Here is a 24,276-nt window from a genome sequence, read left to right on the forward strand (position 1 = left end):
TCTTTAGGGTTCTTTGGTACGAGGTTCTTCTGGTGAATATTTTGGTTCACGGGATTTGACTCAGGCCCCGTAATCATTTTCAATCAAAGGTTGCTATGAGTGTGGGGATTTGGGGCATGATAGGAAATATTGTCCCTATTTTCACATATATGTAAGGAAGTAGGGAGGTCGGACTATGATTCACGCGTTGGTTGCTATACCACCTACTCAGCTAGCTCGAGGTGGAGGTCATCCAGGACATGGTCGTCCTAGAGGGGGAGCTCATTCTAATGGAGGTCAGGCTAGAAGTTATGCATTCCTAGGGATGACCGTGTTACATCTGATACTATTATTACATGTATTGTTTCTATGTGCCATGGAGATGCTTCAGTATTGTTTGATCATGGCTCTACTTATTCATATGTGTCATCATACTTTGCTTCTTGTTCCTGCTTATATATCTACATCGGTTGGGGATTCCATTGTAGTGGATCGAGTTTATCAGTCATGCGTGGTCACTATATGTGGTTTTGACATGAGGGCAAACTTTCTATTAGATATGGTGGATTTTAATGCGATCATAGATATGGATTGGCTAAGACCATAACGTTGGCGGGGTTGCCGAGGCTAGAATGGAAGGGTTCCATTGGTTGCACTCCTAGAAGAATGATCTCACTTTGAAGGCTCAACGGATTATTGAGAAGGGATGCTTGGAATATCTAGCTTTTGTCAGAGATGTTAGTATTGATACTCCTATTGTTGAGTCAGTTCCACTAGTGAGGGAGTATCCGGATGTGTTTCTTGCATACCTACCAGGCATGCCACCCGATAGGGATATTTATTTTGGTATTGATTTGGCACCAGACACTCAGCCTATCTCTATTCCACGTATTGCATGACTCCTCCTAAGTTCAAGAAATTGAAAGAGCAACTACAAGAGTTGCTGGATAAAGGGTTCATCAGGCCTAGTGTATCAACTTGAAGTGCGTCAGTGTTATTTGTAAAGAAAAAGGATGGGTCTATGAGAATGTGTATTGACTACAGACAGTTGAACAATGTTACCATCAATAACAAGTATCAATTCCCATACATTTATGGTTTATTTGATTAGCTTTAGGGTGCTAGGGTATTCTCAAAGATTGATTTGAGATCGGGGTATTACCAGTTGAAAATCAGAGATTCAAACATCCCTAAGATGACTTCCAGGACTCGTTATGGGCATTATGAGTTTTTTATGATGTCTTTTGGTTTGACTCATGCCCCAGCAGGATTCATGCATTTGATGAACACTGTGTTCCAGCCTTATTTGGATTCTTTTATCATTGTGTTCATTGAATGGTGTATTCTAGTAGTAAGGGGAGCACAAGCAGCATTTGAGGATTGTGCTTCGGACTTTGAGGGAGAAGAAATTGTATGCTAAATCCTCCAAGTGTGAGTTTTGGTTGGATTTGGTGGTATTTATGGGCCACATAGTGTCCAGTGATGGGATCAAGGTGGATCCAAAGAATATTGAAGCAGTTCAGAATTGGCCCAGACCTTTTGCCGCTACTAAGATCGGGAGCTTCCTAGGTTTGGTTGGTTACTATCGTTGTTTTATCGAGGGATTTTCATCTATAGCAGCTCCATTGACTAAGTTGACTCAGAAGTGTTCTCCGTTCAGATAGTCTAACGAGCATGAGGAGAGCTTTAAGAAGCTTAGTCTGCTTTGACTGCAACTCTAGTTTTGGTGTTGCCCTCAGGACCAGTGATGTATACTGTCTATTGTGATGCTTTGTGTGTTGGCCTTGGGTGTGTGTTGATGCAAGCTGGTAGGGTGAATACTTATGCGTCGCTCATGTTAAAGCCTTATGAAAGAACTATCTAGTACATGATTTGAAGTTAGTAGCTATCATGCACGCGCTCAGATTTGGAGGCATTACTTATACGACATGTCTCATGAGGTGTATACGGAACATCGGAGTCTTCAACATCTATTCAAGCAAAAGGATTTGAAATTGAGGCAGCGAAGGTGGTTGGAGTTATTGAAGGATTATGATATTGCTATCTTGTATCACCCGGGGAAGGACGGATGCCTTGAGTAGGAAGGCAGAGAGTATGGGGAGTTTGGCATTTATCCCAGCTATATAGCGACCTTTGGCTATGGATGTTCAGGCTTTGGCTAACAGATTTGTGAGATTAGACATTTCTGAGCCTAGTAGGGTTCTCGTTGGTGTTGTTGCATAATCCTCCTTGTTTGAGAGCATCAAGGCTCTCCATCATGATGACCCCCATTTACTTGTACTTAAGGACACAGTGCAACGAGGTGATGCTAAGGAGGTGACTATTGGTAAGGATGGAGTATTTCGACTTCAAGGTTGGATTTGTGTTCCTAATGTGGATGGTTTGGGGGAGTCAATTTTTGAGAAGGCTCATAGTTTGCGGTATTCTATTTATCCAGGTACTATGAAGATGTATGGTGGTTTCAAGCAGCATTATTGCTGACAGAGGATGAATGTAAGGCCCCGTAAAATTTTACCAAGGAATTTAAGGTTTCGTGGCTCCGAGGTAGGCTTATATATTTGAGGATTGTAGAAATTCTGCCGCGGTACAGACTTTTTGAGTTGAAGAATGCATCGAGGTGTTGGTGGAAAGTTTTTACTGAAGGGCCAGTTATGCGGTCAAATTCGCGACCGCATATCCATTATGCAGGCCGCATACCCTTCGCAGAGTTGAGCAGAAAAATGGTTGAATTTTGAAGGTCGTTCTGCGGTCCATTCTGCGGTCACATATCCATTTTGCGGTCCGCATTTTCCATCATAGATTTGGCTTGAAGAATTTTGTTGGATAATTATGCGGTCCATTCTATGACCGCATAAGTGGTCTGCGGACCGTACACCGGTCGCAGACCTGTCCAGGCCATTCCAATTTTGGGCATCACTTCCGCAGTCAATTTTGCGGACCGCATATCTGTTATGCGGTCCATTCTGCGACCGCAGACCTGAGTTCGTAGGGTCTATTTTCCTATTTTTTTAACCCGACCCCCTTTAGATAAATAGCCTTAGGGGCTCATTTTGAAGAAAATATCTGATGATTTTAGAGAGAGGTAAGAGCATTTTAGAGAGAGAAGGAGGAAATCTAGCATTCTAATCACATATTCTTGCACCAATCTTCAAGAATCAAGAAAGCCAATCACTAGATTATCATCTATCCAGGTAAGTCCTACTCCTAAGCTTTCATGCAAGAGGTTACGAGTTCATATATATTGTGGGATTGGAAATAGGCCATGCATGTGACAATATGTTGTAGTATGTGGGGTTAATGAACTATTTTGGGTAGTTTTTGTTGAAATTGGTTGAGGGAGGAAGGGATTACCATTGTAGAGCTTTATAGTCTATTTTGCATACTAGGTGTTTGACAAAATTCCTAAGAGAATTACACCATGTGAATCCTTATAATTATTATCCGATTTTTGCTATCTTCCTATAGATTGTTATTGCTAGACGTGTTGGGGCATTGTAGTAACTTAAGGAAATCTCAAGTAAGGTATGTTGGCTAAACTCCTCTTTTAGAATTGGATCCCCACAATGGCCTTATAAGTCCCGTGTTGCTCATTATAAATTGATTATTCCGAATAAGCCTTGTGTCAAAAGATATATGCGTTCAATTTGTATTCCACACGTTCTTGTATGTTAAGTTACTATTTGAGAAGGTGATTAAGCATGGGATGTGTGTTAATATGTTATGATTTGAAAACGTGATTCTAATGAAAACTAGCATGTCGAATTATGTAAGAAATCACATGTGTCTAAGACTCTTAATTTGGTTAGTTGCTCAAATGTGTATTTAAAGTATTTAGTAGAAATGTCTTGCTGTTGATAATCTATAAGGATGCTTGAAAGTGAAATAAGTGGGTTGGAGATATAAAGCGTGGCTAACGTGCCAATAATGAAAGTTATACTTGTGGTCAATGATGCCGAGGAAATGAAATGATGTGAGAAAGGTTATAAAATGAGCCTTGATTCAACCGTTCCAAATTGACTTCAAAAGTAGAATTGCCTAAAAGCTTATGTACCCAAATTATGCTCAAATGTGGCTGTTTTAACTAATGTTATGCTTTGTAAGTATGTCCAATGTGTTTTGAGCTCTTATATCTTCATGAGTTGAAATTGTGTATTGCCCTTGTTGGGGAAAAGTATTTCAAGAAAAAATGATGTGTTACACGTTTATGATTTTAACTTGTGCTTCGGTTGCCAATCATTTTACTCCATTTCTTGAAAAGAAATCCATTGTGTTTAAAGTCTTTATTACTAATAAACCTAAAGTTGTGATTTTCAGAATATTTTATTTGTTGATATTTATGATGATGATCCATGAAAGTAAAGAAATAAAAATGTGGAATACGAAATACGGCTAACGTGCCATGAATGAAGAATCAGAAGTATGGCCAAGAGAGCCAAGAAAATAACGATGTTGCGAATGGTCGAAAGTGCTAATGAAGGTATTTATAGTGTGAAAGATAATGAGATGAATATAAAATATATTTATACTTTTATTTCCCTTGTGTGCAAAACAAAAATATTTTTGGGAGTATCATTAGCAAACTGCGGAAGGGTGGGTCATAAGACCCACACCCGAAACTACACGTGCCGGTGTAGGGGTGGATTGTAACTATTCCCCTTATTTGGGATGAGATTAAAATATTGATGTGATTGTGATTATTCCCCTTAATTGGGATGAGATTGATATTGGCTATGAATTGAAAAGTCAACCCCACACGGCATATGTGCGAAGGCGGCCTAGTCGATCGGGTGGAGATCGGATGCCATGTTGCGTACATGGTGGTACTACTCTTGGTAACACCTTTTTTTTGCATCACATGTAAAACCACATTATTCGTGGGGAGATGGCCTAGATGATCGGGCGTGATTAGACTCCGTGCCAAAAATACGGTGGTATATCGGTGCTAATAATCTCCCAACCAAAAATATGTATTATTGTCATATTTTGAAACTTGTTATGTTTCAACTGGGTATTTGGATACTGTTGATTGTAACTTGTTGTCTCTATGATTTTTTCCTTTTCTTATATTGGCATTCTATTTTGAAAGAGGACATTTAGCTTTAAATACTAGTACTATTCCATATGTACTAATGTCCCTTTTGCCGGGGGCGCTGTATCTTCAATGGATGCAGGTAGTTCGTCAGCAGGCGGTTTTGATCCTCGTTAGCAGTTACTCTCTATTCAGCAGATTTTGGTGAGCCCTACTATGTTTCGGGCTTCAAGTCATTTGACGTTGTACTTTATGTTTTGAGGTATAGCCGGGACCTTGTCGCCGACACTTTCATACTATTCTTCTGTTGTACTTAGAGGCTCCGTAGACAGGTTATGAGTGGTGTTTGATATTGGGAATTAAACTAATAAGTGTTGGTATTTGGGAAAACATGCTTTTCATCATATCTATAAACTTTTAATATTTTGGAAATCATAAATGAATATCCTTTAGCAACCATTGACTCTTCTCATGTCTATCACTTGTACTTATTCTTATATTGTTAATGGGCAAGGTTGGGTAGAAGGCATCCAGCAGGTTTGCTTAACCGGGGTATCTCGGTTGAGCACCGGTCGCGCTTCCCGAGGTCGGGGCGTGAAAATGAAGAAGGAAATTATTGAATATGTTATGCGGTGTTTGAATTATCAGCAGGTCAAGTATGAGCATCAGAGACCAGGTGGTTTGCTTCAGAGGTTAGAGATACCGGAGTGAAAGTGGGAGCGCATTACCATGGACTTTGTGGTAGCATTGCCATGGAGATTCAACGTTGTTTGGTTCATTGTGGATAGGCTGACCAAGTCTGTGTATGTCATTCCAGTCATGACATCCTACACTTCGGAGTAGTTGGCTAAGATATATATCAGAGAGATTGTCCGTTTGCATTGAGTTCTTGTGTCTATCACCTTGGATCGAGGCACTCAATTTACTTCACACTTCTAAAGTGTGAGTTGGGCACACAAGTTGATTTGAGTAGTCCATTTCACCCTCAGACATATGGGTAGTCCGAGCGACTATTCAGATTTTGAAGGATATGTTGAGGGCCTGCGTTATTGAATTCGGAGGCTAGTGGGATTAGTTTCTTTCAGTAACGGAGTTTGCATATAAAGCTATTAGTCAAGCATCCAGATGGATCTGTATGAGGCCTTATATGGGAGGCGATGTCATTCTTCGATTGGTTGGTTTGAGCCTGGTGAGGCTAGGTTATTGGGCACAGATTTAGTTCGTGATGTTTTGGAGAAGGTGAAGTTTATTCAGGAGAGGCTTCGTACAACGCAGTTTAGGCAAAAGAGATTTATGTTGATAGGAAGGTTCGTGAAGTGGCTTTCATGGAGGGTAAGAAAGGTTCTTCTCCAAGTTTCGCCTATGAAGGGCGTGATGAGATTTAGGAAGAAGGGCAAGTTGAGCCCTCGGTATATTGGTCCATTTAAGGTATTAGAGAGAGTTGGTGAGGTGGCCAAAGTTCATCGGTGTTTCATGTAATCATGCATCGGAAGTATTATGAGGATCAGTCACATGTGTTGGATTTCAGTTCAGTGCAGTTGGATGAGAAATTGAATTATGAAGAAGAGCCGATGGCCATTTTGGATAGGTAGGTACAGAAGTTAAGGACTAAAGATCTTACATCAGTGAAGGTCCAGTGGAGTGGTCAATCGGTCAAGGAGGCAACTTGGAGACCGTGTATGATATGCGGAGCAGATACCCTCATCTTTTTGACATCCCATGTATGATCTAAACAGGTTCGAGGATGAACATTTATTTAAAAGGGAAAAAATGTAAGGATCCGACCGTTCGTTTTGTGTATTTGAGCCCCATTTTTCCTATTTGATTCTTCCCTTATGCTTGTTTGTTATTTTTGTCTTGCGGGGATGGACGGTTTGGTTTCAGGAAGATTTTGGAGTGAATTGGAATACTTAGTTCCATTGTTGAAAGCTTACGTTGTAAGAGTTTACCAATGTTTAACTTTTGTGTAAAGGATCTCGGATTGGTGTTTGACGGCTCCAATAGGTTCGTATGGTGATTTTGGACTTCGTTGTATGTACGTATTTTGATTTGGAACTTCCTAGGATGTCTTGGCTCTAATTGCCAAAAATTGAAAGTTTGAAGGTTTGAAAAGTTCATAGGTTTATTCGGGGGTTGACTTTGATGATATCAGATTTGTGGTTCTGGAACTTGGAATAGGTTTATTTTGTTATTTGGGACTTATGTGCAATAGAATCCAGATTGGTTAGGCTTGAATCAGTCGCTTGGTTTGAAGTTTGAAAATTCTTGAACTTAAAAAAGGTTTAATTTGTGGTTTGATCTTCGATTCATAGATGTGATGGTCTCGTATGTGTTTGGACACTTTGGATTGGTCCGAGTAGTATTTGCATACTTATTGCTATGATCAGACGCATACGTCTATTTTGGAACTTGGAATAGGTTTATTTTGTTATTTGGGACTTATGTGCAATGGAATCTAGATTGGTTAGGCTTGAATCATACGCTTGGTTTAAAGTTTGAAAATTCTTGAACTTAAGAAAGGTTTAATTTGTGGTTTGATCTTCGATTCATAGATGTGATGGTCTCGTATGTGTTTGGAGACTTTGGATTGGTCCGAGTAGTATTTGCATACTTATTGCTATGATCGGACACGGTCCCGGGTGGCTCGAAAGAGTTTTGGGAATTTTTTTTCTACTTCTTAAGAGAGTGGATATTGAGGTTTAGGGAGTGAATTTGGACTCGATTTTGGAATCTAATCACATATTTGGACTTCTGGGGTTATTAGTAGTTCGGATCTACCACTTGACTCGGGTTTTGACCATGTAGGTCCGGCTTGACTGTTGTTGACTTTTTGAGAATTGAATAAAGATCAAAACTTTATTATTTGGAATTGATTCATATAGCCTTATTTGACGTTATTAAGTTATTTTTTGCTAGATTTGACCCGTTTAAAGGTTGATTCGAGTAGCATGGGATTTTTGGAGTATTGATTCTCGCGCATTTGGGTATGTATCTTGCCTAAGTTTGGCTTGAGGGTATTTTTCGGTAGGCTCTGATGTTTGCTATATGTTGGGGTTGACGCACGTGGGAGGCGATGAGCGTATGTGCGTGCACCGTAGTTATTCATGATCCGGATAGACTTTATGATATTATATGCCTTGTTTTGCTATCATGCCTCTTTGATACCGTATTTTCTTCCCTTGTTTGACTATATGAACTATTATCCATGCTAGAAATCATGTCTAGCTTATTGCTTATCTATTAGAGACATGATAAGGCTATTTTTACTATGTTGAGCTATTTGCCTTAGCCGTAGTCATACTTTTCAGTCATGATATTATATTCGTGTCTTATCTCTGTCTCTGTACACTCTTTATATGTTATCTCACCTGTTGGTTGTGTCCTTGTGTGTGTGACACGGGTTTGAGCGGAGTTATGTCACGTTGGCACATTCCGTGCGGTATTCTATGAGATGTAAGCATATTGAGACTTGAGTGGATTGATGGTCGATCTTAGGCCATACAGTTATGTTGATATTAAGTGTGAGGTGACGCTTGGGTCAAGGTCCCATATTGGGTTGACTGATATTGATTGTTAACTTTTGATTCGCTCAGTGTTTGTTCTAGGATCTCCCCCCTTCGGAGTCAGGTAATAACATGTGAGTGCAGGCACTGATATGTGCTTAGTGGGGGGCTTATGCTGTGTGTGTGTGTGTGTGTGTGTGTGTGTGTGTGTGTGTGTGTGTGTGTGTGTGTGTGTGTGTGTGTGTGTGTGTGTGTGTGAGAGAGAGAGAGAGAGAGAGAGAGAGAGAGAGAGAGAGAGAGATATATGATTCAAGGACATGTTAGCCAGGCACCGTGAGTGTGTTGAGAATATGATTGAGGAATACTTGTGTCAGGCATTATAAAAGTGTTGAGATATCGTATACTTGATGATTAATTGTGATGTTGTTGATCTTGGCATATATACTTGTCATGCAGGCATATAGTTGTATTTTTTTCATACTAATTGGTACTTGATGTCTCTATTTGATTTTTAGAGCTTGGAATCACAGTTTAATTTGAAAATCCATGTTTAGGTGATTTTTGTGAAAACATTGATGTCTTGATTGATATACTTGAAAAGTATGCCTATTTCTCCTACTTATTGTGATAAAGTTTAACCTGATATTACTTGAGTTGCTTTTCCTTTTTGCCATTATTATATTGCTATTACTGTTGTTACCTATTGAAAATGAGTGTTGGACCTTGCCAAGCTTGTCGCTGTTTTCAGTCCGAGATTAAGCTTGCTACTTATTGAGTACATAGGGTCGGTTGTACTCATACTATACTTTTACACTTCATGTGCAGATCCACGTGTTGCTGATCGTGGTGGTTGCCACTGATTCGTATCCGTTCTTTGTGGAGATTTCGAGGTAGCCCCGTTGTTCCATTTGCAGGCCTTGAAGTCCCCTCTTTATATCATGTTATTAATGTTCTGTCTTCCAAACAGTATTGTATTTTGTTCAGACTTTATATTAAGTATTCTATAGTGTTCATGTACTCGGTGACACTAGATCTCGGGGTGAATTTTGGTTGTATTATTATTTTGACTTCAGTTATTTATGTTATTCCGCTATTGAGACTATTTAATATTGTTATTGAAGTTTATTTTTGTATATTTGTTATTGGCTTGCCTAAGAAACGGTGTTAGGCGTGATCATGGCCCCGGTGGGATTTTGGGTCATGACAAGTTTTGACGATCACATGACAATAATGTGATTAATAAGTTTATCAAGAAATTTGAGAAGACCGTGATAGAAATTCTCGAGTTTATTGTTTACAAATATGAGGACAAATACTTCATCCTAGAAAAAAACTCGAACGGCATCGATTAGGAACTCGTTAGAAGTTCAATATATATATATATCACAAGTACCTAACTCAAGGCTGAATTAGTCATTTTTTGTAGGGAGCTTTGAAACCCTCATAGTGCATACAAATTCAGATTAGTCGGACAAATTGGTTCCGAGTACCGGATGGAACTAAAGAAAACTACAAATGTCTGATGATTCAAAGAAGGAAGCTCAAAAACGAGAAGGAATAAGAAATAAAAAAGGATTGGCCAAATTCATAGACAGCCCCCTGAACTTGTCCAAAGATCTCAATTAGACGCCTAAACGAAGCCTATGACATAGTGAACACTTGATCTATGGCCAAATTTGTATGAACACTTGATCTATGGCCAAATTGTATCTACTGAGTACAAACTCCACAATTATGTGCGTGAATATCACTTGTGCTATTAATATGGCAAACACAACCAATGAAAAAAAATACACGTGAACAAATAAAAAAGTCAAAGATTGAAAGGGGGGGGGGAAAAGCTAGATACGAGGAGTTGATTGGAAATGGCCTGTCGTTGTTGTTTGAATACGATGATGAAGAAGAAGAACTCCATTTAGTCAGATGAGTCCTTCAAAATTCTCTGGCAATATCCATTTTTTCCGTCAAAGTTGCTTTCCATGTCTCTTTGATCAGCCAGGTGACCACATCACTGTCGTTCCAGCTTCTCTCTTGGCTTCTATGTCTTTTTCTCCTTTGTGTTTAATCTCTCCCAACTCAATCAATAATAAGCCGTACGAAATGTCAAATTGCTTTAGAAATGTGATGATTAAGGAATTCTTCATAGCCCGCTTATGTTGATCACTAAATGTCATTAGTAAACAGCTGATTTTGTTAGTTTTAATAGAGGGTTGAAAAAATGGGTTACAAGCATTGACAGGAAAAATGGCTGAAATTTTGGTTTGAATATAGAAGAAAGAACGAGATGGCATGAAGAAAAAAAAAAAGAAGAGAGAATTTTGTATTTTCCGGCAAAAGAATGTACTGTAGCTTAAAATAAAATTGTGAGTGAGAAGCACACCATCTGTCATGTCAGCTTCTAGTGAAAATTTTGGACAAGTTTAGGTGGCTTTGTATTCATTTGGCCTATTTGTTAACACTGAATCCAAATGTATAAAAGATGTTTAGCACAACAATTTTTTTCATGTTTTGCACAACAACTAACTATACTTATCCATTGCTAAAATCAGCCTCTAACTGAAAGATAATAGCCTCTGTTAAGATGCACACATACAGCTGTCATTTTCACTAACTTGCTAACCCATTTTTGTGAGAGTTGAACTTTATATTGATTGGTTATAACTTGGAGAAGACACTCACTTGGCCTAAGCAATATAAAATATTACATGCAAGTGCAATGAAACTAAAAGGGAAGTATAGTAAAAACAAGAGAATAGCAGAGAAAATTGAGACTATTGACATCCAAAACAAATATATTATTAAATGCTAACTTGTTCTTGGATGATAATGTGTTTGGTTAAAACCTCTAAGGGAAAATAATATGGAAAGATCCACGCGAAGTTAATGGAGTATACACATCCAGTAATTTTGTTTTTTCTTAAATTTTTATCTCATCCCATATTTAGGCCGAAGGCATTCTTGCCTGACAAATGAAATGAGTGATTTCATATATTGAGACAGTAACGCGTCCACAAAGTTTCATCTTGTCAAATGGGATAGACTCTTGAAACTAATCAAAGGAGGCTTAAGTTTCAGGTTTTAGAGAAAGCATAACTCAGGCATTGGTGACAAGTGGCGACAAGAATTTGCAAAGAAAAAAGGCAGAGCTTGAAGATCATACTTACCCAAAATTAGGGGAAAAAACCGATAAACCGTATCAAACCGATAATTCGAGTCAAACTGGGAAGAAAAACCCGATTGTGGTTTGGTATTAGAAAAAAATCCGACCATAATTGGTTTGGTTTGGTTTTAACTAAAAAAAGTCAAACCGAAACCAAAACCAGCCCGATAGTACATTTATACAATTTTTAAAAATATTTTATACATATAAATATTTATTGTAATGTAATTTATAAATATTTTTTAAACATTTTCACAGTTTTATCTTTTAACATATTATTTCAAGTTTGGACTTAACATTCTTAAATGGTAAATAAATTTTATAGCTTATAAATGTAGTAACTCAAACAAAGTTCAAATCAATACTAATATTGCTAACAAAATTAGAAATTCAAATCAACACTAGAAATTCAAATCAACACTAGAAATGATGATAGTGTTGGATATCTATTTTTTAGTTTTACATTGGTTTATAATAAAAATGTATAACTTAGTTTATCTTTTTTTTTAGTGCTTAGTTGTGTAATTAATATAGTACTTATTAGCTATATTTATTTTAGCATGACCTATATAGTGTTTTTAGATTATGTTTATTTTTATTATGGCTTATTAATTAGCAATATTTGCTTTATGCAATTTTATTATTTTTGTTATTGAATATTTTAATATAATACTATGACTAATCTTTAGTGCTATTTTCTTGAAAAATACATTATATAATTGTATCTTACTAGCACTAAAGAAATATTTGGAGCACAAATTACATATTTTGTGCTATGAAGACTTTATGGGGGAAAAACCCGAAAACTCGAAGAAAACCGAAAAATCCAAGATTGAAAAACCCGAAATTTGTTGGTTTGATTGGGTTTATATATTTAAAAACCCGACACTATTGTTTTGGTTGAACCAACCTGACCCATGTACAAACCGACCCAAAATATAAAAGTAAAAAATCAAGAAACAAATATCGAGAAGGAACTGTAATGACTCTGTCCACTGGGAGATGGTTCCTATTTTTTTTTTTTTTTTTTTTTTTTTTGGAAATGGTAATGGGAGATAGTTCATTTTTTGGCAAACTGAATGGAAATGAAAAGCTGAATAGAGAATCATACCCTATTATCATTTATCTGGATGGGTGAAAAACTGAAAACTTGTCAGTGAAGTCCATAAAAAGCAGCAGGCATATAAGGCATTTCCCATGGAAAATCTGAGAGGGTGCTTCACTTATTAAAGTTCCCTCATTTGTCTGGATAATGGGTTATGAAATTCTATGAAAAGAAGTTAAAAAAATTGCAACTAATGTTTAATCTGTGAAAATAAAAAACAGAGGAATCTTGTAAAGTGTTCACTCTTGCATCGTGAAGTGGCTTGTGAGATGTACTGCATGTTTCTGAATCTATTCGGTGTCCAGCAGACTGCCCAGGAACTGGTTTTTAAAGCTTAGTTTTTAAGAAGTTAGAAAAGTTTTGGAGTGCTATTGAAACAAAGAAATAGAATGAATATGCTTCGAAGGGAAGGCCTGACTTGTTTTGAAGGATAGAGGTTTTTGGTACAGGAAATATATCATGGTTTAGAGGAGCTATCATCTTTTTGTAAAGCTACTGCAGCACCAAAAGTTAATTAAGAGAGAAATGCTACTACAACCATAAGTTGAAGAAACATAAATTAATAAAATATTGTATCCAAATCATCATTTCTTCCTGTTAATCGAGTTCAAATCATACAAGAATTAACTACACATGGGATGCAAAGTCGAAAAACTTCAAAAAAATATATCCAAACATTGATAAATGTCTTAATAGTATCTCTATCTACTTTCTCTCTCCCTGTTCAAACTACCAAGAAAAGTGTTGCTGCAGCTGGACAAAATCAGTCCTTTTTCTTTAGAATAAAATATTGGTGCCCTAGCCAGCTGCATATACCTTGACTAATCTACCGGGTACTTGTTATCTTTCACCAATATAAGTATCATGTAAGTTTGTCCACCAAAATACTTAGATTGATGCTTAGAAATAACCTACCCTTTTTTTGCATCTTCAGGCTATCCCATGGTATATTCCATCTTTATTAACCGCTAGGTCACACACTTGGTTGAAAATAAGAAAGGACCTTCTATGGAAAGGAGTAAAGGCTATAATTGTGATCTGCTCAAGAGGAAAATAGCTTTAGTGGAGAAGGAGCAAGGAGGTTTAGGGGGTGACGGACCTGGGAGCACATAACACAAGTTTTTACAGTAAATGGCTATGGAGGAACAATTTAGAAAACAAGAAGAAAGAAGTGGTAAAGGAGCTTGGAAAGAAATCAGGAACTCAAGAGATAATTTCAATCAGCATATCAGAAGTTGCTTTTCTCGGACATTAAGATAAGGCATGGCCTACTGGGGGAACAATTCCCTATCCTTAGCAGACCAGCAGCTCAAGCAAATCTGACCATTGCACAACATAGGATTTTGAATTTTTTAGAAGATGAAATAGAACACTGGGAATGCTGGAAAAACATAAAATGCGGACAAGGGAAAGTAGATGCTATCATTTGGTAAGGTGATAGACATAATCCGCTACATCTAGAAAGAAGAAATCAGATATTCTTTAAAGATAAAACTACAGCAACACACCTTTTGAGATGTATGCATTTATTAGCTTTTTCATGTAAATTGGATTTCATAGAGGACACTACAACAACAACAACAACAACAAACCCAGTGCAATTCCACACGTGGGGTTTTATAGAGGACACTGATGAATTTTTATTTTTACCAGTTACCTAAGATTCTGAATAGGTGCTAAATGTAACATAACTGATCTTCTGTCTGTTAACAGAGAATCCACTGGATGCCTAGTGAATTATATTTTTTTTTAAATGTGTTATCAAAAATAATCCTTTAGCTACAAACTTTTTTTTTTGATAAGTTAATGTATTTCATAGAAAGCATCAAGAAGATGCAGAATTCAGAATTTACAAAGCAAAGGAATAGAGAAAAAAAGAAGAAGACAGTGTTAGCTCTATTACAAAAGGCCTAATCTAAAGTTAAGGAGCTAACAAAGTCCAAAAACGATTCAGGGGAGTTGACAGGGGAGAGATTACTCCAACTACAAAGACTTGTTAAACATCTAGCCTTAAGAACGTAATTTGGGGTAGTAATGCCTTCAAAGCATCTAGTGTTTCTTTCTGTCCAGATACACCAGAAAATGCACGCAGAGATCATCTTCCAAACTTTCCTGATGGATTTCCCAACCTTCCATGAGCTCCAGCTAACCAGGGCATTTTAGCTTTACTCAAAGAATTAGGCCGGCAGAGATAATGCAGACAATGAAAAATACGAAGATTAGAAAAGCTTGCGCCTTGGGGTCCGGACGGTATTCCCACAGAGGTTTGGAAGTATTTGGAAGAGGTTGGTGTGCGATGGCTTACCAAGCTACATAATGCTACACTAAGAAGTGGTAGTATGTCCAATGGCGGAAAAAATAAGTACCCTAATTGAATTTATAAGAGCAAACGAGATATTCAAAATTGTGCGAACTATCGTGGCATTAAGCTTATCAGCTAAGTTGCTCGGACTCTTCACTTACGGTGCCGCACTCGCATCTACACGACGCGGGTGTGGGTGTGGGATCTGAATGGATCTGGTAAATCAATTTTAGGTACTTTAACAAAAATCGACGAAAAAATTTGGGACAAATACATGATTTCTGAAATTAAAATAAAAGTTAGGGTGAAATTGAAGAAAATTGAATACCTTGTATATAGAAATTTCTATGTCAGTCATTTTCCTTTTATCTCTTTCATGGATCATCTGCTTGATTAATATTTTCTCCTTCTCGGAAAAACTTGTAAGTTTTTCACATAATGTCTTATAATTTAGACATATTTTTATAGCACTATTTCTAGATATTGAATTATTTTTAGCTGAATCCCCGCACTCATATCTGTACCTGGATCCGTATCCTTGAATATTAAAATTTAGATCATGAAGGATCTAACCTCTAGATTTGCACTCGTATCGGACACCCGCACCCGAGTCCGAGCAACTTAGCTTATCAGTAATAAGATGAAACTCGGGAAAAGAGCGACAAAGCATAAAGGACACTACAAGAGTGACAGATAATCAGTTTGGTTTCTTACCTGGTAGATTTAGGAGGCTATATTCTTATTAAATAGATTGGTGAAATTTTATCGCGAGAGAGATTGATGGCTATATTCTTGTTGAGCATTATGTACACATTGTGTTCATAGACCTGGAGAAAGCGTATGATAGAGTACAAAGAAAGTTTCTTTGGTGGGTGTTGGAAGGAATTAAATATATAAATGCCATAAAGGACATGTGTGAAGAAGTTATCTCCCAGGATGATGCATTACTTGTCTTTTGCAGGAAGATTGACTCTTGTCATTAGAGTGCTAGTTAGGATACCTACATATCTCATGTCCCTTGTGCACATTACAGTCAATATAGAGAAGAGAATTTCTAATGGGAAAGTAACTCTGAAAGGAGGAAATTTCATAGGGTGAAGTGGAAAGAAGTAATCGAAGGTAAAAAAGGTGGTGGAACGGGTACAAAAAATCTTAGATTGTATAATAAAAGTCTTCTGTTTAAGTGGCTATAGAGATATGATGATGAAAAGCAAGAATTGTGGAAAGAAGTTTAAATATCAAATATAGTATGATGGACTGTTGGAGGCCAAATCCTGTTCTATTTTTGGTAGAGGAGCAATTTGGAGAAATATCAGTAGGATGTGGGAGGGAATTTCAACAGTATGGTAAGATGGAAATAGGGAGTGGAAGGAGAATAAAATTTTGGAAGACTGACGATAGCCATGCAGCACCTGTATGAAAGTCATTACTATCCCGTTAAGGACAGGTTTTTTTGTTCATATGTCAAGGGCTGGATGGACAATGGGAGACTCAAAGATCAGTTTGCTACTTTGTACATTTTAGCAGTAAACAAAAACTGTTTGGTTATTGATTGTTTTTCAGGAAATGGATGGCAGCTGAATTTTAGGAGACATTTCAATGACTGGGAACTCAATGAAGTCAGCCAGCAATTAAATTTATTGGAGCCGCATGCTTGGATGACAGCAGAAGGGATTCTCTAAGATAGAAGGCAGGAAACAATGGTACCTTTTCTGTTAAGAGCTGCTACAACATGTGACAATTGGGATGGGGATTGGCAATGGATGATGCTCCGGGAGAACAAGGCACCTATAAAGTTGCTTGTTTTGGTTGGGTGGCTGCAAAAAATGCCACAGATCTGGGGAATTTAACTGTGCTGCAGATGCTTTTTGTGTGAAAAAGCAGGAATCTCTCCTAACCATATGCTTCGTCACTGTGAGTTTACCTGGCAGATCTGGACAACGTTTTTAAATATTTTTGGAGTTCAATGGGCCATGGCATATAAGGTGAAGAGTCTACTGCTTAGCTGGCATGCACAAAAAATTATTACTAGCAGATAAAAAATACCTGGAGAGCTATCCCGTTATGCATCACGTGAAGTACTTGGCTTGAGAGAAATAAGAGATGCTTTATGGAGAAAACAACATACTATATCTTTTGTAAAATATAGGTGCTTACAGAATTTATATGTTTGGCGTAAGGAACAGATTGTAGGGGAGGTTTCTCAACTTGTTGATTTCATAGAAACTATGAGCTGATAGCTATTGTGTTGTGGATGTAATCTTTTTGTTGTACTTTTGCAGTACCTCCTTGGTACTTGCTTTAATAAAACACCATTATCTTATCCAAAAAAAGGTATACTGCTATACTTTTTCTTCCCCTATAAAGGATAAGTTGATCTGCTATACGTTTTCTTCACCAATTGCTTATAATGGTAATTCTTTCATGTGATAATAACTGGACATATTGACATGGATAAAACAGGTATGATGAGGTGTTAATACATTGAAATTGGTGTAATGATCAACTGATTTTCTGCTCGGCCTAGTCTACTAGATGAGCTCCATGCTTTTAACCAAGCTACTCACACCTAGTCACTTGTGAAACAACCCCCCCTCCCAATTGCAGTTACTGCAAAGCCAATAAATGATGTTAAGCGAAGTGACATCTGTTCTTATTAAACTTTCCTTTTGAAGTCCCCAAAGTATGGACAGGGCCGTAGAATTAGCGTGGTAAGTTTAAAGTTGAGGTGCATGTACTACATCTTCTTCCTTTCAAATCTGAAATTGGAGTCCTGTATGAATAGAAGAACCTTGGACCTAGGTGAAAAAAGGTACTAAAAACTAACAGAACAACTGTCGTATTTATTGCACCAACGGTATCTACAAGATGAATATATAACTAGAACAGAAGCAATTGCTCCATTGGTAAAGTATGAGACGTCCAGAAATTCAGGACAGCAGGGGAAAAAGCAACCTCAAGGTCAAAAGTAAAGAAACCTCACGGTGATACCAACATATTCATCAAGAATAGAGGTTAAGGCGTACCAGAATGACTTATTCAAGTATCTGTTTTGTTGTTTACCCTCTTTACTCTAACCTGGCATAGCCAATTCAACCTCCCAAGAGGATAATAAGGACTACTGAATTACGGACAAGGTTATTTCCAGACACTTGGAAGAGATATTTATGCATCCAATTCAATCCGTGCTTAAAAGACACCCTCTTTAGTCTAAACTAGCATAGCCAATTCAACCTCCCAATAACTAAGGATAATAAAAGCTACTGAATTAAGGGTAAGGTTATTTCCAGACACTTGGAAGAGATTTTTGTGCATGAAATTCAATCCGTGCTTAAAAGACTTTTCCCACTTCTATGCTACCGGAGAAGTGGAAAAATAGTAAAACTTCATGGACGACCATTTTGTGATAGAGAAAGGGTAAGCTCAGCATAAAAAGGTATAAATAAAATTCCGACCCAAAAGAAACAAGATTGTCAATGAATCAAAAATTGTAAAAGAACTCGTGATAGAGCTGAATGAATAGCTCCATTTAACGAGGTAACCACCCATATTGTCCATAAATTAACTTTTAAATACAAACATGCATAGAGCTCTTATTAAATGCGAAAAGACTCTCCATCTAATCAATTATCCATTTGTAATGAAGGACAAGTAAAGACAAGCCACACAATGCAATTTAAATAAATCATTTGACCTCCTTATCAGAAAATAATGTCCTCGTCTTTCTGTGAAGCATGGGATAGCAAGTTATGGGCTGTACCTAGCGAAATACCTCTCTTCAAGGAAATTTCTTCTGCAGCCTTCTCCTCTGCATATTGCTTGGAAGCCAGCATCTGTCTCTCTACCTCCCTCTTCTTGTAACCTTGTATCTTCTTCAGACGAAAGAAATCTTCCCTTTCCAGTTCATCAAGTTCCCCTTTGATGTAAAGCACTGTGTTCTCCAACCGTGGCTTCACAACATTCTCCAATGCATTAACCCTCCGATTTGTGGTCTTGATCGCCTCATCAAGAGTCAAGAATGATGTCTGTAGAGAGGCAAGCTCAACAAGCAACTCAATAGATTTCACGTAAGCAGCACGGCAAGCTTGCACCTGTTGCCCCCCTCTAGCTAATCCAGTCAGGTCATTCTTTGTCTCTCCTTCAGAGAAATGCTCGAATTTAGGGAGCTTTACACCCGCAATATTGTCTTGGCGGGATCGAACTTTAATGGTTGCATTCTGGACATTTTCAAGGACAACATGCTTAATGTTCTCGCCAGCAGCATATTTTGCCTCTGTCAGAGCGAAGGAGGAAGTTTTCATGACATCTCCCATTGATTCCTTCGTTGACACGATGTCCTTTAGAATCTGACGGAACTGCACAGTCAAAGCATCACTCTTCTTCTTGAGCAGAGCATGGCCTCTTGTAGCACCAACAAGGCGAGCTTTGATCACACCAAGCATTGTAACTGTAGGAACGACATTCAAACGCTGGCTTTGCCCGGACATTTTGCCAAGCTACTTTAGCTGAAAAGAAGAAAATAAGGATTTCATAAAGAATAATGATCACCTTAATACATGATAGTAAATTGTTTACAAAGTGTAATCTAACATCAGAACGACATAGTCAGCATGAGATCATTTCTTTACCTATTAATAAATACAACAGTCAATATTTATCTAATATAAAATCACGCCATAAAGGCCAAGGAAAAAAATGTGAACGAGATCAAATCACCAATTTGACTTTCTCTATGGCAATGTTTGTTAGGTCCAGAAACCACTCTCCATAGGTTTCCACTAAGAATCTTGTTACAACAATAACAACTAAGCCTCAATGCCAAATAAGTTGAGGTCGACTATATGAATCCTCATTGACCATGCCAGTTCATAAGTTCATATAAACTCATCTCAGGTCAATTTTATACAAAATGAAAAAAAAATCAAAATCAAAATCAAAAGTACTAGAAATTCTTTATAGTTTTTATTACTAGAAATTCTTTATGGTTTTTACTGACGTATAAATCTTTGAAAGGCTAAACAACTCCTAGAGAAGCATAAGTTTCCTCTAAGAATCTTGTTACTATAATACAATTATTAATTACTAGCTATATCGAGATAATTTATTTACTATGGTAACCTCAAATCAAGGATCGACTACAATTTTGGACACTAAGGAGTATACTTTAACATCACTTAAACCGAATTGCTTAGATTTGAGTATATAATCGACACCAGTCGTTTGGATAACTAGAAGAACTTGGCAAATAACTTGAAAGTTATTACTTTTATCTCTTTTTTTGGGGCATTTCTTAGGAAAAATGTACAGAGAAGAGCAGATCGGTAAACCATTACAACGTTGTAGCAATTATGAGATGGGAATACAAAGAAGAATACATATTACTAGTATAAAAACACACCCAAAAAAAAAAAAAATATCAATGGTGATGCTTGCTTTATGCAGTGGGAGCAGAGACATATCAAATTAAGAATTGGCATTCTACCTGGGGATCAGGGTAATAATGGGAAATTTAGAGACAGATGAGAACTTACAAGTCGAATTCGTCGGAGAGGGAGAGAGATCGCGAGGAGTTCAGACACAAATGAGATGGGAGAGGAGCTGGGGGTGGGAGTGGGTTCAACTGTCAACGTTGCCTTTTAATTTTTGTAGCGGGTTGGATCAATTTGGTACTTGTGACTTGTAAGCATGAAAAATGTGTTTACTGTTATGAAAATAATTATATAGTGGATGTTCATTTATTACTTTGCTGAAATTTATCTACAAGCAGCTGATGCAAGCAGGTTGCAAGCAGTTTAATGAAATGATTTGCAGCAACTTCTTATTAAATAGTCAGGTTGCAAGCAGCTCATGCAGACAGCTTACAAACAGCTAAAGAAAAGCCTTGCAGCTGCTTCCTGAAAAGCCTCGCAGCTGCTTTCTTTCTTCTATAAATAGAGGAGTTTTCACTTCATTATGTACAGAAGTTTAAAGTTTGAATAATATATCAATCTCTCTCTATACTTGTTTTTACTTTACTGTCTTTATTTTATAACACGTTATCAGCACGAAACTCTGTCATCTCGAGAAAATACTTTGAAAGTATCAGAGTTACGAACTTTCCTTTTCTAAATAATGTCAAATCTTTCTAAACTTGAATTTGTAGCCCTGAATATATCGGACAAAAGCTACATGTCTTGGGTGCTTGATGCCGAAATTCATCTTGATGCGATGGGTCTGGCAGACACTATCAAAGATAAAAATCAGGAACCAAGACCGTGCCAAAGTAATGATATTCCTACGCCATCACCTTGATGAGGGCCTAAAAATGGAATATCTTACTGTTAAAGATCCAGTCATACTGTGGAATAATTTGAAAGATAGATATGACCACCTGAAGATGGTCATTCTTCCACAGGCACGTTATGATTGGACTCATCTAAGGCTACAAGATTTTAAATCTATCAGTGAGTATAATTCTGCTATGTTCAGAATTATTTCCCAATTGAAATTATGTGGTGATAATATTACTGATCATGATATGTTGGAGAAAACTTTCACCACTTTTCATGCCTCGAATATGCTCCTGCAGCAGCAATATCGAGAGATGGGATTTAAAAAGTATTCTGAACTTATCTCACATCTTCTTATAGCCGAGCAACATAATGGGCTATTAATGAAAAATCATGAAAGCCGACCTACTGGTTCTTGTCCATTCCCTGAAGTGAATGAGACGAACTTCCACCAAGCTAAACGTGGAAAAGGTCATGGCCCCAGTCGTGGTCATAGTCGTGGTCGGGGAAGAAACTCTAATCATGGTAATAATAATGCACCAAAGAACCCTCCTCACCACCAGCAGTGGAAAAGGAAGGAACAAAAGCACGAAGCGGTGCAAGCAGCAAAGCCAGAAAGTGCATGCTATAGATGTGGAGGAAAATGGCACTGGTCACGTACATGTCGTACGCCAAAGCACTTGGTTGAGCTGTATCAAGCCTCCTTGAAGAAGATAGAGAAAAATGCTGAAACAAATTTTATTTCTGAAGATAATTTAGACTTCATGCATTTGGATGTAGCTGATTACTTTGCACTCCCAGAAGGAGAAACAAGTCATGTGATCGGTAGTGAATCTGTAGAAATATAAATATTTTAATTTTGGTTGTTTGTAGTAGATAGTATGGTTATGTAATTGTTATACATAAATAAAAGTTATGCTTTGATAATGATGTTTACTATAATATATTTTATTTATGCATTTTGAAGAATATGGATAATCCTCAAATTATGTTTGGATCAAAGACCAATCATGAAGATATTTGTGTAATTGATAGTGGAACAACTCATGTCATATTCAAAGATCGGAAATACTTTTCTTATTTGCATAAGGAAAAAGTAAATGTTTCTACAATTTCTGGTAATATAAGTTTGATTGAAGGCTCTGGAAGAGCTATTGTATTTATCTCTAAGGGAACAAAACTTATTATAGACAATGCATTATTCTCCTCCAAGTCCCGAAGAAACTTATTGAGTTTTATAGATATCCGCCGAAATGGGTATCATGTTGAGACAATAGATGAAATGAACGTGGAATATCTTTGTATTACAAAGAATATTTCTGGCCAGAAATGTATTGTAGAAAAGTTACCAACTTTATCTTCTGGCTTATACTATTCAAAGATTAGTACAGCTGAAGCACACTCTATCGTAAACCAGAAGTTTACTGATTCAAATACTTTTGTGCTTTGGCATGGCCGTTTGGGCCATCCTGGATCAATAATGATGAGACGAATTACTGAAAATTTAAGTGGGCATCCTTTAAAGAACCTGAAGATTCTTACAAATGATGAATTTTCTTGTGATGCTTGTTATCAAGGCAAAATGATCACTAGACCATCACCAATGAAGGTTGGCATTGAGTCCCCTGCCTTTTTAGAACGTATACATGGGGATATATGTGGACCTATTCACCCACCAAGTAGATTGTTTAGATATTTTATGGTCCTAATAGATGCATCTTCAAGATGGTCTCATGTGCCTACTATCATCTCGCAACTTGGCGTTTGCAAAGCTATTAGTCCAAATAATTCGATTAAGGGCACAATTCCCAGATTATCCTATAAAGACTATTCGCCTTGATAATGCTCATCTCAAGCTTTTGATGATTATTGTCTATCCGTTGGGATAAAAGTTGAACATTCTGTAGCTTATGTTCATACTCAAAATGGCCTTGCAGAGTTATTTATTAAACGCCTGCAATTGATAGCAAGACCACTACTTATGAAAACAAAATTGCCCACTACTGTTTGGGGCCATGCTATCTTGCATGCAGCATTACTTATCCGTCTCATACCGACACATTATAATAAATATTCTCTGTCACAATTAATTTTTGGTAATGAACCAAATATTGCCCATCTACGAATTTTTGGATGTGCTATATATGTGCCAGTAGCACCACCACAGCACAGTAAAATGTGCCCGCAGAGAAGGTTAGGAATATATATTGTATTTGAATCACCCTCTATTATTCGCTATCTTGAAACATTGACGAGAGATTTATTTACTGCTCGATTTGCAGATTGTCGATTTGATGAAACAAATTTCCCACAATTAGGGGGAGAGAAAAAGGAAATCAAAAGAGAAATTGTGTGAAAAGTTTCATCATTATCTCACTTTGATCCACGTACCCCTATATGTAATCAGGAGGTCCAGAAGATCATCCATTTACAAAATGTAGCAAATCAAATGCCAGACGTATTTACTGATTTGAAAAGGATAACTAAGTCGCATATCCCTGCAGAGAATGTGCCTATCTGAATTGATGTCCCAGCAGGACCATCTACTAGCGTGAGAGCTAGTGAACCTAAAGCACGCCTGAAGCGTGGTAGGCCTTTGGGTTCTAAGGATCGAAATCCTAGAAAAAGAAAATCGACAAATGATCAAAATGATATTATGAAGGGATCTCCTGAAGAGACCCAAGATCTGATTAGTTCTGAGATTCCTGAAAAAATCAATGAACCCGAGACTCAAGTGAGTGAGGAACTTTTAATAAGTTCTACTGATGATGGGATTAATTTAAATCGATCTGAAATAGTGGTGGATAATATTTTTGCATATAATGTTGCACTTAACATTATGCAAGATAGTGAGAATCTTGAACCCCGATCTGTCAAAGAATGTCTACAAAGATCTGATTGGCCAAAATGGCAAGAGTCAATTCAATCG

At 37.3% G+C, this 24,276-nt stretch overlaps 1 protein-coding gene across 1 annotated transcript; it reads right to left on the minus strand.

Annotated features, from left to right (window-relative positions):
* Positions 1-18,536: 18,536 nt before the first annotated feature.
* LOC107821573 (V-type proton ATPase subunit D) lies at positions 18,537-20,750 on the minus strand. Its single transcript, XM_075246513.1, has 2 exons — positions 20,610-20,750; positions 18,537-19,583 (listed from the first exon to the last, which is right to left on the minus strand). Exon 2 carries the CDS (start codon positions 19,563-19,565, stop codon positions 18,780-18,782), a length of 786 nt encoding a protein of 261 aa, XP_075102614.1. The 5' UTR covers positions 19,566-19,583; positions 20,610-20,750; the 3' UTR covers positions 18,537-18,779.
* Positions 20,751-24,276: the final 3,526 nt, after the last annotated feature.

Source organism: Nicotiana tabacum, chromosome 23, assembly GCF_000715075.1.
Source record: "Nicotiana tabacum cultivar K326 chromosome 23, ASM71507v2, whole genome shotgun sequence".
NCBI lineage: Eukaryota > Viridiplantae > Streptophyta > Magnoliopsida > Solanales > Solanaceae > Nicotiana > Nicotiana tabacum.

Coding starts and splice junctions, on each gene's coding strand:
- LOC107821573 (XM_075246513.1), bottom strand. CDS start 19,565: ATGTCCGGGCAAAGCCAGCGTTTGAATGTCGTTCCTACAGTTACAATG.